We start from the raw sequence: 14,282 nt of genomic DNA, 5'->3' as shown, positions 1-14,282 counted from the left end.
AAAATGCAAAACACATGACACTAAACAGGCTGTGAAAAAGACACGTGTTTACAGTATGGGGATGGGATTTAAAACCATTAAGCTGTGCAGCAACTAGGTGAAGCTGAACACTAGCTACACTCTCAAGGCAGGACATGCAGGTTCAGTTCCATCCCAGGCCTCTCTGCTCTCTTTTCTAACCTGACCTGCTTCACTTGAATAATGGTGTTGCCCACCTGACACTGCTGGGACTTGATATTGTGATTCTTGCCTTAAACAGAGTACTATATATTAACAACAACAAAAAACCCAGTTCTAACGAGAAATCATACATACAAGTAAAATTTAACCCACAGTTTTATTTAAAAGGATTGAAGGGAGTAATAAGAAGGAAAAACTTCAGAGACAGCAGTATTTCAACGAATTCATACTATGCTAACTAGGTACTCGATTTTCTCAGAGATAACTACAGTGATGAATTAGACATGGATTGAAAAGAGTCAGACAAAATTGAACAATTGACCACTCACTCTTGTTATCAAGATATAGTCTCTTAGAAGAGGGTACGTAGTTAAGAAAACTAAAAATCCGGTGTCTTAAGTAATTTATAATAAAGTAGCTTTATGTTTTAATATGTTTTTATATCTCCAAGACATACCAATGAAAAAGATAGCTGCAGAACACTATAAACAGTGTATCATTTATGAAAAAGAGATAAACATGCTCATATAAATATATAATTCCATACTGCATGATTATTTATAAGTGTGTGGAAGGATTTATACCAAAATAAGAACAGTAGTTATTTCAGGAAACAGAACTGAAATTGGAGATGGTAGTCAAAGAGGACTTAAAACTTTACTAGTATTGTTTGCCATTTTGTATAAAAAAAATTAAAAGGCTAATTAGTAAAATAACATGTATAACATCATGTAGCTCATGGAGGTGATTATGTATCAGGACTCTTGCCTGATGAGATTGTCATGTGAGATTCACAAGTTCATTTGTCAAGAAAAATATGAAAAGGACAAAAAATTCCATTAATAACTGGTAAAGTGGGCATAGTCACAGAATTACAACCTCATAACCTATGGCACAGTGGTAAAGAATCTGCCTGCCAATGCAGGAGATGGGGGTTCAATCCTTGGATCAGGAAAATACCCTGGTGTAGGAAATAGCAACCCACTTCAGTATTCTTGCCTGGAAAATTCCATGGACAGACGATCTTAGTGGGCTACAGTCCATGGGATCGTAAGAGTTGGACACACCACGAAAGCACAACATAATCTGAATTTGTTTGCTTGTTGTTTACTAATAGTGAAAATTTGTTTACTAATAGTTTATTTTTACTCAGTGATACACAAAAGAGACCAAAAAAGAAGCAAAAGGAAAAGGAATGAATAGGGAAAAAAAATTTGAGATGAGGAATATGAAAATAAGAAATCAGTGAGAATTAAGACAGGAAAAAGAGAAGGTACCATAAAACTAGGATGCTGAGGTACGTTTAAAGGACTCTGACATAAAGCAGTTTGCAATATTTTTTCACAATTACTAACAGAAATTCATATTTTCTAGTATTCAGTAACTATTTAACTGACATGCGAAAATGACAGTAATGTCAATTTAAAAAAATAAAATTCAACCATTCAATCATTTATTCAACAGATACTTATCAAGTACCTAATACCAACTTTTTTCTTTTCCTTCCTTCCTTTTTAAAAAAAATTTTTTGGCTGCTATGCATACAGGATCTTAATTCCCCAACCAGGGATGGAACCTGTACCCCTGCACTGGAAGCCCAGAGTCTTAACTATGAGACTGCCAGGGAAATCCCCCAACTTATTTGATATAACTTTGCCTTCAGGAGGTTTAAAACACAGTTATAACTTCTTTGGAGAGAACTTCCCTAACTACGACTACAGGACTAAAATAATTCATGCTAGATCAGATCAGATCAGTCGCTCAGTCGTGTCCGACTCTTTGTGACCCCATGAATCGCAGCACGCCAGGCCTCCCTGTTCATCACCAACTCCCGGAGTTCACTCAGACTCATGTCCATCGAGTCAGTGATGCCATCCAGCCATCTCATCCTCTGTCGTCCCCTTCTCCTCCTGCCCCCAATCCCTCCCAGCATCAGAGTCTTTTCCAATGAGTCAACTCTTCGCATGAGGTGGCCAAAGTCCTGGAGTTTCAGCTTTAGCATCATTCCTTCCAAAGAAATCCCAGAGCTGATCTCCTTCAGAATGGACTGGTTGGATCTCCTTGCAGTCCAAGGGACTCTCAAAAGTCTTCTCCAACACCACAGTTCAAAAGCATCAATTCTTCGGTGCTCAGCCTTCTTCACAGTCCAACTCTCACATCCATACATGACCACTGGAAAAACCATAGCCTTGACTAGATGAACCTTTGTTGGCAAAGTAATGTCTCTGCTTTTGAATATGCTATCTAGGTTGGTCATAACTTTCCTTCCAAGGAGTAAGTGTCTTTTAATTTCATGGCTGCAGTCACCACCTGCTGTGATTTTGGAGCCCAAAAATAAAGTCTGACACTGTTTCCACTGTTTCCCCATCTATTTCCCATGAAGTGATGGGACCGGATGCCATGATCTTCGTTTTCTGAATGTTGAGCTTGAAGCCAACTTTTTCACTCTCCACTTTCACTTTCATCAAGAGGCTTTTGAGTTCCTCTTCACTTTCTGCCATAAGGGTAGTGTCATCTGCATATCTGAGGTTATTGATATTTCTCCCGGCAATCTCGCTTCCAGCTTGTGTTTCTTCCAGTCCAGCGTTTCTCATGAGGTACTCTGCATATAAGTTAAATAAGCAGGGTGACAATATACAGCCTTGACATACTCCTTTCCCGATTTGGAACCAGTCTGTTGTTCCATGTCCAGTTCTAACTGTTGCTTCCTGACCTGCATACAAATTTCTCAGGAGGCAGGTCAGGTGGTCTGGTATTCCCATCTCTTTCAGAATTTTTCACAGTTTATTGTGATCCACACAGTCAAAGGCTTTGGCATAGTCAATAAAGCAGAAATAGATGTTTTTCTGGAACTCTCTTGCTTTTTCCATGATCCAACGGATGTTGGCAATTTGATTTCTGGTTCCTCTGCCTTTTCTAAAACCAGCTTGAACATCTGGAAGTTCACGATTCGCATATTGCTGAAGCCTGGCTTGGAGAATTTTCAGCATTACTTTACTAGCGTGTGAGATGAGTGCAGTTGTGCGGTAGTTTGAGCATCCTTGGGCGTTGCCTTTCTTTGGGATTGGAATGAAAATGGACCTTTTCCAGTCCTGTGGCCACTGTTGAGTTTTCCAAATTTGCTGGCATATTGAGTGCAGCACTTTCACAGCATATCTTTCAGGATTCGGAATAGCTCAACTGGAATTCCATCACCTCCACTAGCTTTGTTCGTAGTGATGCTTTCTAAGGCCCACCTGACTTCACATTCCAAGATGTCTGGCTCTAGGTCAGTGATCACACCATTGTGATTATCTGGGTCGTGAAGATCTTTTTTGTACAGTTCTTCTGTGTATTCTTGCCATCTCTTCTTAGTATCTTCTGCTTCTGTTAGGTCCATACCACTTCTGTCCTTTATCGAGCCCATCTTTGCATGAAATGCTCCTTTGGTATCTCTGATTTTCTTGAAGAGATCTCAAGTCTTTCCCATTCTGTTGTTTTCCTCTGCTTCTTTGCGTTGATCACTGAAGAAGGCTTTCTTATCTCTTCTTGCTATTCTTTGGAACTCTGCATTCAGATGCTTATATCTTTCCTTTTCTCCTTTGCTTTTCGCTTCTCTTCTTTTCACAGCTATTTGTAAGGCCTCCCCAGACAGCCATTTTGCTTTTTTGCATTTGTTTTCCATGGGGATGGTCTCGATCCCTGTCTCCTGTACAATGTCACGAACCTCATTCCATAGTTCATCCGGCACTCTATCAGATCTAGGCCCTTAAATCTATTTCTCACTTCCACTGTATAAACATAAGGGATTTGATTTAGGTCATACCTGAATGGTCTAGTGGTTTTCCCTACTTTCTTCAATTCATGCTAATCAACAGTCAATTTGATTTGTTTTAATGAAATAAAAAGTTACTGGTTTTGATTACAGAAAGAGCCAGAAATTTGTTTTAAAACAAATTCTATCACTGAGAAGATTTTACAAAAAAAAAAGCAAGAGCCAGACTTATCTTCAGATGATCTGAACTGTTTCAATCTTAAAGTGGGTGGGGGGGATTACAAAGTCAAACAACAGTCTCTTTTCAGATCAATCCATAAACCTAACATAATCTATTTCCATTACAATTATGTAATGGAATGGCTAATAAGTTAGCCAACATAATATACTGCTTCATGTATTCTCCATGCTTTCTCTAAGAAATTTCCTGTTTTCCAAAAGCACATGCTTTTAAGCAAGGCATCATACTGAAACTTGTCTAACAAATAACCTATCACAAATGCTAGCATTTCAAAGTCTAACAGTATATAGTTTCCAAATTATAAACTAAAATTATCAACTTTAATTATAAATTTTATAAATTATAAAAATTTGTGACTTTTTACACTGAGTTTATGGTATTTCTGCCTGAGGTATAAAAATATAAATAAGCATGCCTTTTCTAGGTTATCTACAACAGAAAAACCAGACAAAGCAGTATAAATAATAAGAGGAACATGTACAAAAAGACAAATTTACATAAGGAATTCTTATATTCGCTCCTAAAAGATAATTCAAGTGATTACAATTATAAATCATAAAACATCAAGAATTATTTATAGGTTACCCAAAGGGCAAGAGTTCATGAACTCTATAAAGCTGATGATAACGAAGGGCTTCTATTTTAAATGCAGCATTCCTTTAAAAAATTTATCCTGGAACATTTTATCGAATATATGTTTCTCAAAACACTAGACCTACATGGTTTCCTGGAGGGAGAAAAAGGATATGATCAATTAGATTTGGCAAACACAACTTACTTTCTAACTCTATCTTGAAAATATTTGAAAGCGTAACATACTGTTTATTTAATAAACCTTGTACAAACATCAGGTTTTTTGTTTGTTTTTGACCATCACACAGGATATGTCTTTAGTAACAAAATCCTTTCAACTACAGCTACTCACATTCTTTGGGACACCCTTTGATATGTAAATTTTAAACGATACAAATACTCTACATGATTAACCTTCAAGAAAGCCATGTAGTTTTCAATAGGCACTACTTTTAAAGAATATGAGACATCTTTGGTTGGGTATAGTGATCAAAACACAAATCGTTATTATGGCTTTCTCTGATACTGTAAGAGCTAAGAGAGAAAACACATACCAGTTCCAACACTGACTGGGTTATTAATACAGAATATGAACCACGAACCCAGATATAGGAGTTTCAGGCTACACATTTTATAGTAACGTGGTATATAATGTGCTCGACTAAACCAAAACTATGTCTAAATTTAAGTGCACATTCCTTAATAACAATTTTTATTAAAAGAAACTACAGCTGTGTCCATAGCCCTTCTGCTTTTCAAGTCAGCTGACCAAAGTCTGATCTAAAAAAAGACACTTTAGCAGTACAGTAATTCTACATATCTTTTCTGTACTTTTGCAGCTTTCATGTTTTGAGACACAATTTGAGAAGAGAACCCCACCCCTATGATTTATCATCACAAATAGTTAACATTTTTCTTGGAATCTGCAAGAAACTCATCTTCAAAAAAAAAAAAAAGAAGACATTAGTTGGAAGGTAGATGGAAAATTTAGCATGTCTGACCTCGCAAAAGGGCTTCCCAGTTTGAACTAGTAGTAAAGAACCTGTGTACCAATGCAGGAGACTTAAGAGACAAAGGTTCAAAAAAAAAAAAAAGAGGACTAAATTGATGTAGGAGATTGTAGACAAGTTGAAATAGAAGATGGCTCCACAACGCTGGGGTACCAGTGGGCCATCCGTGGCTCAGTATCCTACCAAATATTTAGGAGATTGTAGACAAGTTGAAATAGAAGATGGTTCCACAACGCTGGGGTACCAGCGGGCCGTCCATGGCTCAATATCCTACCAAATACTGTATCTGGAAATGCAGGAAGAACTGTTTTAGTGTACACGTCCGTTTTCACTCAATGGACTGAAAAGAAGTGAACAATCCATGACTTTGAGCTCCTCAGTCGCACTGTAATCTCTGTTCAGTGTGAAAGTGACACCTAAAACTTCCCAGCGTGCAGTGTGTAGGGGACCCACTAGATCAATAGTCTGGCTGACGAGGGAAAGTGAGACTGAAACGGTAGAGTCTGATGTCTGAGACAGACGATATCACTGGGAATGGCAGAAGCCTAGACCCTGGAGCCTTCACTGACTGGCAGTTCTTCATGCCTGGAAGAAACAGGATCACTACCCAGGATGAAGGTGTTGGATGGGTGAGAGCAGAACAATTTTTTAACTGTCACTGAGCAGACAATATCCATGGGGTATTTTAAAATTCAGGAACTACAAAGCAATAGCAATTCAATAGGTTCCAAATATTTTTAATGTGGGCCCAAGTAATGGTTATAGTCAAGTTGAAAACAAACTCTTTCTTTACTAACCTACTTTTTAAAAGTAGCCAAGGAGATTTATTTGATGTTAGTTGTTTTTTTTTCTTTTAATTTTGGAAAACTTTCTTGTAAATATCTGTGCTTTAAATCCTGTCCCTTCTAGGAAGCTGTGATCTTGAGGCTCTGTTATTTGGGCAAGGTAATTATAGTGAAAGAAAATAAAAATAATGGTGCAAGCATACTCAGATGCAATTTGCTACTTGAAACAATCACTCTTCCAAAATGAAAAATTAACATTGAGTTAAAATTTTTTCATTCATGTGCCCAGAAAATTACTTTTAAACCTCAAAAAAAAAAAAAAGAGACAAAGGTTCAATTCCTGGGTCAGGAAGATCCCCTGGAGGAGGGCACTGCAACCCACTCTGGTATTTCCTGCCTGGAGAATCCCATGGACAGAAGAGCCTGGTGGGTTACCAGTCCATTGGGTCACAAAGAGTTGGACAGGACTGAGGTGACATAGCACTTAGCACAAGCACTCAAACAAATGAGTAGGATATTTACTAAAATCAGTGTTTATCTGGACCTAGCAAAGTATGTCAAGGCTAAGGAGACTTTAATCATCAGAAATCAGTTACTGCCTTTCTCTACTGAAGTAAAAAAGAGAAATCAAATTAAAAACTATTTGACTCTATGAAATATGAAAGGTTTAATGTGAATGAAACTCCAGACTTAAAATATTTCGAACTTTATAGAATTATTGACTATCATATGATATAAACACAAATATTTACTACTTTGTTTCTAAAGAACATCTTAATACCAGTCCAAAGTTACTGTTAACTGAGTATGAAAAGCTAGGTACCATACAATCAATGATACAACTCAAACATTTAGAAGAAATTTGAGTTAAGGAAAAGCAGGAAAGCAGTCAAAGCACAGCAAATCTGAAAAATCCCTGAGTAAAAAGTTTGACATAATGAATTTCAATCATTTCAGAACTTTGATTCCTACAGTCTTTAAAAAGCATTGTTTTAACACCTAGTAATTTGCAGTTGCTATGATTATAGATCTGTGATTTCTTTCATAATATCGTAAAAAATGATTTAACAAATATTGAGTACTACTATGGAAAAACAGATTAAATATATATGAACACTGCACCAAAGATGCTTAAGAGTCTAGAAGAGATGGGGCAGATATAAAAGGTAGAAAGTCTAAGAAATGTACAATCTAGTTAATCTGAAGATTAATCAGAGGAGAAGTATTATCTGCAGTTTAGTGGATGGAAAAATAAGGGGTGCAAATTAGGGCAGGGATCCATGACGGATTTTTGAAGGAGAGGTAGAACTTAAGACAATGAAAAGAGGCTTTCCACTGGAAAATATGAGAAAAGCAAGAAAGAAGGGAAACCACAATGGAAATAATATAATTTTGCAGAAATGGACAAAACTACAAAATAATGATAAAGCAGAAGTTAGAAATTCTAAGCTCGGGCAACTAGAATATCCAGGTCACATCAAATCAGCAATTAAAAGATCTAATATTATACCAACAGTCTACCAATGCTCTATAAATACTCCTAAATTAGTGACTTATGACCCTGTATACCAATTACTCTTCCTGATGGAATGAGATGGTGAAATAAAATAGTAACTCAGAGTAAACTATTAATTCTCATCAGAAGACATTGGTTTTCCAATTTTGATATACACGTTCAAGGTTAGGCAAGAACAAGGGCCCCCCACTTCCCTTTCAGTTTATATATACATGATACACAAGTGATTCCAGTTTCACTTTGAAATCATGATATAAAAGCTATGTTGTTCCATTCACTATGGCAAGATCAAAGTGCTCTAGTCTCAGCTCTGCATTACTGTGCAAGTGGCTTCAGTGCTTTGTGCGTCAGTCTCCTAATTTGTAAAATGATGGGGTTCCACCTGGATGATGTGCAAAGGGCCTTTCAGCTTTAAAATCCTATATTCAATTAGTTGTATACCATCTTTTCTGGAGAGGACATTGTGACAAGACTGACTATAACAAAAAACAAACAAAAAAAGAAAGTATTCTTTTCCTGAAAACATGTAATAAGGGACCTCCCTGGCAGTTCAGGGGTTAAGACCCCAAGCTCCCAAGGCAGGGGGTACAGGTTTAGTCTCTGGCCTGGGTACTAAGATCACACATGTTGCATGGCACAGCCAAAAAAGAAAAAAAAAAAAAAAAAGTAATAAAAACTTAACTTTTATTGAACACATACTAAGTGCTAGTTTCTTTCCATCTTTTATTTCACTTAATCCTCAATACACCCATCAGAGTAGGCATTTTTCTGATTTTACTCATAGGGTATTAGTCATCTCTTGCCTGTTCAACCTAATGAGAGGTGGAAGGCAAGGATTCAAATCAAGTTCTAATAAACCACACTTTAAAACCTGGTGCCTCAAACAAAAATATAAAATACATGAACAAAAGCTGAAGAGGTGGGCTGACTATGGTAATCTGAATAGAGCATGTGTATGTGTATGTGTGCACGTATGTGTGTGTGCACATGACCGTGTGTGAAATCTCCTGATTTTCAAATGAAGGAAAGCAGATTCACCAGCTTTCAGCTTCTGCTTCAAACAGTTCTAACTCAGATGACATGAATTTTAATAATTACATATATTTCAAAAATTCCCAGATATGTATTAAAATGCAGACATCAGCAATAAAGTCTAGGCTTTGATGTAAGGCAAGCTTTGGTTGAATCCTAGCTCCATTACTAGCAGTGTGACTTAGGTCAAGTGACTTCACTTCTCTAAGCCTCAAGTTTTCATTTGTAAAGTGAGGACACTGTCACCTGTCCTGCAAGGTGGTTGGGGATCTAAGGAGAATGAAAATGTAAACTACAAAGAACACAGTACCCAGCATAAGGTAAGAGCCTGACAAATGAAAGCTATTATTGAACCTTCAGGATGCTAGTAACACAGAACATAGTAACGTTCATAGACAATCCAGTAGTGTCTACGAATACTAACCACAGTTTACTTTTACAATGTCATACTTTGTCACTTTTTTGTAGACCTAAAATTACCCTCAAACCAATAGTTAAAAAAAAAAAAAAAAAGGTCATACACTTATTCCTAACAGACACTAACCAAACTTCGAGATTTATCCTAAACCTAAAATCGAACCAACTTATCAAAAACTGTGTTGAGTAGCTAACAATTTTTTTAAAGTGACGCTGCAAATCCTGTTACCACGAGTTCAGACTTCTGAATGGGGAGAAAATGGAAGGGACGCGTGTTCCCAAAGCATTTTGAGCGCGAAAGATCCCCACAACGTCCAAGCGAGTATTTCCCAAATAGTGGGTGAGGCTGAAAAACGGGGTCCGAACTAATGATACCTGAAGAACGACCTGCCTCCAGTTGAAGGGCAGGGGCAGGGGCAGGTGGCTTTGTGACCCAAACTATCGTATTATTCTTAGCCACTTGCTTTGGTCAACTGCTGGGTTTTAAACTTCCTGCAGTCTTCCTCAAAGCCCCATTCCAGACTGCGAGGGAGGTGGACTTTAGTTAATCACCGCCAGTGAAGACACTGGCGAAACGGGAGGGACAGGCCCGCGGCCCCAGGGCGTGGGAGGCAGGTCGGGCCACTTCTGCCCACGACGGATGCCTTTCCCGGTGGTACCACCGCGGACCACCACCAAGCGGCCTGCGGAGCTCCGAGGCGCGGTTGCTGTCATCAGGGCCAAGCCGCCGCGCGGCGGGTTGCGCTGCGGGTGTGAGGGAATAACTTGCGGGTTTCAGGAGAGGAAGAGAGACACGGGGGCAAAAAGGGAGGCGGCATGTAGACTCCCGGCCCACGGTGACGCGCAGGGGATGACCTCCGGGCCCCTATGTCCTCCGTCCCGGTTTCTGCCCGGACCCTTCCCAAGTCCCGGACCCGCCGCTCCTCTCACCGTCTCGGCTTCTGTGTGCTGGGGTCCGGCACTCTGACCCCCCATAACCCCGCGGAGGAAATTCATCTTGCCGCTCAGCCGCGGGCTCTACCGGCCTTTTCGGGAAAGAAGAGATTAACTTCCCCTGTCCTCCGCAGGGCCTGACCCCCAAGCCTGCACTTTGCACTCCCCGGCCGCCACCGCCACAGCCTACTCAGCGGCCGCTCCAGCCCCCTAAGCCCGGAAACAGCGTCCGCCACCAGTTGAGATGCGCATGCGCGGCTACGTGGCGTTACGTGGCGGCTCGAAGGGCGAAGGCAAAGGGGGAAAGTAGGCAAGAGGAGGCTGGTAGCCCGGGTCCTCCCAAGCCCCGCCCACTGCGTAGGCTCCACCCTCCCCCGTAAGAACACACCTCCCACTCCCGCCTTCGGCTGGTGCCTCCTGCTGGCCTCAACCACCCACGTGGTCCGAGCCCGGCCCTGCCGGCAGGGGACCTTACGGATTTTGTATGCATTTTGGCTTGCAAGGTGTTTAATTGTTGCCGGGCGGGACTTACTGCAAGCTGTCAAGTCTGGGGTTATATTTTGTTGAGTCGAAAGTGAAATTTTCCTTCGGCCGACGTGACAGGTAAGGGGTCCCGGCCTCTGGGAGGGTTCATTTGGTTTTGCGGTATAGCAGTACGAGCTTTGTGGCCTTCTCATCTCCACAAATTACATTTCTTTACAGGGCTTTGTTTGGTGAAAAATAGGGTACTTGAGCCCCCTCATTCCATTGCCACGGGAGGGCGCATTTCTCAGCTTTTGCTCTTCCAACCTGCTAAAAGGAATTCCTGGATCTAAACACCAGGTACACCGCTATTTTCTATGGGTGTGAGGAAGAAACCAATCCAACCCTGCGTTTGGCTTACTAGAGAAAATACCTTAATCTGCAGTGTCAGTTTGGCAGCAGGGAACATGATGTTTTGTTATTAATGCTAAACTCCTACATTTTCAGCGTGTGTGGCTGGCGGGGCGGGGTGGGGTGGGGGGGCGGCGGGGGCAGTTAGCATGAAAAATATTCGTTTTTCAAATCGGTATGCCTTGTTTCTTTCGAAATGAGAGTGCCAGATACACATGCTTATGGAGTAGTCTTGTCAATGTCTTGAACGTAAAAGCGCAGAGTCTAGTTATAACTGATTCATACACCACTCCCCTTGGATGCCCCACAGGTCTCAGACTCCCCATCCTTCCTTAAAAAAAAAAAATCAGTATGCTTCTTTCATGTGCCCTGCCACACTCATTAGTACCACTAGCCAAATAATTGCCTAAGCTGGAAGGAGGAAGCTGGGAGGAATCTGAAACTCTGGATTTCACCCCCACATGTCCAGTAGTAGTCAAATCCTGTCATGCCTATTTATAGACTGTTTCTCAAGTAGGTCTCTGCTCTCCATGCTCTCTGCCTCTGACATGGTTTATGTTCTCATCATTTTTCACCAAGGTTACGGGCAATAGCTTCCTAACTAGTTTGTCAGCATTTAAGCCTTGGGTTTCTTCCAGTCACCAAGTCCACTCTTGGGTGAGCCTGACAATGACAAAACGTCTGTCCACTTTAGTCCTCGTCTGAAAATCCTCCAGTTGTTGCCCATTCACCCCAAAATAAAATCCAAACTCCTTAGCTTGATGTATAGGCCTGTTATGTTCTGGCTCTTGCCTGTTTTTTCAGCTCCTGCCTCCCCCACATACTCTGGATATATGCCTGGATATGTCCTTCCCCTTCCTCCACTTCATCAAGGAAACTCCTGCTAGTTCCTTAAAATTTAACTTTGGTATCTTCAGAAAGCTCTCCCTGAAATCTAGATACATGTGTATATGCTATTCCTTTGCAGTTGTTGATATGTTGATAAGCTCTCAGTAAATGCCTACTGAGCCAGACTGTTAATGGCAGAATGTGTTGTTCATTTTTATATCTCTGTGGCTTAGCATTGTCCCATAAAAGGTGAAAAGCATTAAAGGATATATGAATATAATGATGAGGAGGAAGATCCTTTTTTTCATTTGTAAGGTGGGTTTGCAGATAACACATATCACAAAGGCTATGGTGCAGTTTCCTTTGCTAGTGCCAAGGTTTTAAGCTTCTGTGAGTTGGAGAACAGTGGGGATCATACTGCCAAAAATATTGTACACTAAGCATTGTCCTCTCTTTTAAAACTGGACACTTGACAGTTTGCTTTAGACATTTTCCACCAGGGCATTTCCTTGCAGCCTAAAAAAAGTAACCAATAAATGCTCAGCATTTTTATTACCAAGTAATATCTGCAAAGAACTTCATCTAGTCCTTAAGTCTCACCCCTCCCTGAGCCTCTCCTCACCTCTAGGGGTAAAGCTCTGAGATAGAGTGGGGCTCATGGATGTCTATTACATGTATTATTTGGTAATAAAAAGCAGCGCCTTCACATTTTAGCAGAATTGTTTTAAGGCACCAACCTTTCCAAAATGCCCTGCTTTGTTTTAAATTTCAGTAAGTATAGCAGATGCTCAAGAACCGTTTCTTAAATAAAGGAAAAGAAAACATGAAAAAATTGTGACTGCCCGACTTATGCCATTATACTTCTCACTTTTATAAATCTAATTATTCAATGGGAGAGTGCCACAAATCATTAAAATACATATAATTCATGGCTCAACTGGTAAAGAATCGAGTGCCACAAATCATTAAAATACATATAATTCATGGCTCAACTGGTAAAGAATCTGCCTGCAATGCAGAGGAGACCTGGGTTTGATCCCTAGATTGGAAAGATCCCCTGGAGAAGGGAAAGGCTACCCACTCCAGTGCTCTGGCATGGAGAATTCCATGGACTGTTTAGTCCGTGTGGTTGCAAAGAGTCAGACACGACTGAGTAACTTTCAGTTTTCAAAATGTTAACTTGGGTAAATAAAAGTGATTTTTCTGAGAATAGAACAATTAACAAAACTCATTGATTTGAAATTCATTTTTAGATTTGCTTGCTTCCAATCCCCTAGCTCAGTGGCTCTCTTCAGTGGCCCACTTTCCTCATCCTTTCTTATTTTCTATAGCAAACTCAACAATAACAATGAAATATCATTACACAAGATTGGTTGAGGGTGGTGGTAATGCGGTGGAGTTTTGTCCATACCTGGTTTGGAGGATGAGTGGAGGTGATAATTTGTGTTTAAAATGTATCAATCACATACAGGTTTTTAAAGACTAGTTACTGGAAAAGTCAGGGTTCAAAAATATTGTTGATAAAATTTTGCATTAAATTTTATTCATTAACCAAATAACACACAGCAAAATAAATTGATAATGATGAAGCAGTAATTGACATTCAGAACCAATCAATAATAACAGTATCAAATACACTTGTGCTCTTTCTTTGCTAGACTATTCAAAGGACTTTACAAGAAATAAATTGCTTAATTCTCCCAACAACCTTATGAACTGAATAATGTTATTAGCCCCATTTTTCCTGTGACAAAACAGGGACAGAGAGTAACTTGCTTGATGTCATATAGGTAGAAAGTGGCAGAGCTGGAACATAAATTGGTAATCTGACTCCAAAGCCTGTGCTCTTATGTATTACCCTGTCTGACCTCTCTAGACTCAAGACAATGATCATGCACTAAGTAGAGAGGTGGTCTACAAGTCCCTGTGTAATCTGGCCTCTCTGTTGTCTCCCTGACCTCACTCACTTCCTGCTTTATTCCCTCCACTCCAGCAACACTGGCTTCCTTAGGTTTCTGAAACTTGATCTCCCCTCATGGCCTTTGTGCTTGTCTTTGCTGTGTTTTGGATGCCTGCTCCTCTACCCACATAGAGAAATGCCTCACTTGCTTCACCTTACTTAAGTCTGCTCAGATGTTAC

The 14,282-nt window shown here is 40.0% G+C and overlaps 2 protein-coding genes across 3 annotated transcripts in view; one reads left to right on the top strand and one right to left on the bottom strand.

Annotated features, from left to right (window-relative positions):
- The window catches only part of USO1 (USO1 vesicle transport factor), an 81,185-nt gene extending 70,532 nt beyond the window's left edge, over nt 1-10,653 (bottom strand). The window contains 1 exon segment of one of the 2 annotated variants that reach the window (NM_174845.2): nt 10,439-10,653. In NM_174845.2, the coding sequence (NP_777270.2) occupies nt 10,439-10,504 (66 nt within the window). In that variant the 5' untranslated portion in view covers nt 10,505-10,653. 2 annotated transcript variants of the gene reach the window in all.
- Nucleotides 10,654-10,873: 220 nt separating this feature from the next.
- G3BP2 (G3BP stress granule assembly factor 2) overlaps nt 10,874-14,282 on the top strand; it is a 92,672-nt gene continuing 89,263 nt past the window's right edge. The window contains exons 1-2 of the mRNA XM_024993362.2: nt 10,874-11,044; nt 11,144-11,263. The gene's annotated coding sequence lies outside the window, so the exon portion shown is untranslated. The remainder of the gene's footprint in view (nt 11,045-11,143; nt 11,264-14,282) is intronic.

This window comes from Bos taurus, chromosome 6, assembly GCF_002263795.3.
Source record: "Bos taurus isolate L1 Dominette 01449 registration number 42190680 breed Hereford chromosome 6, ARS-UCD2.0, whole genome shotgun sequence".
Lineage (NCBI taxonomy): Eukaryota > Metazoa > Chordata > Mammalia > Artiodactyla > Bovidae > Bos > Bos taurus.
Note: the sequence above shows the minus strand (reverse complement) of the source record. Positions and strands in the feature narration are given on the sequence as shown.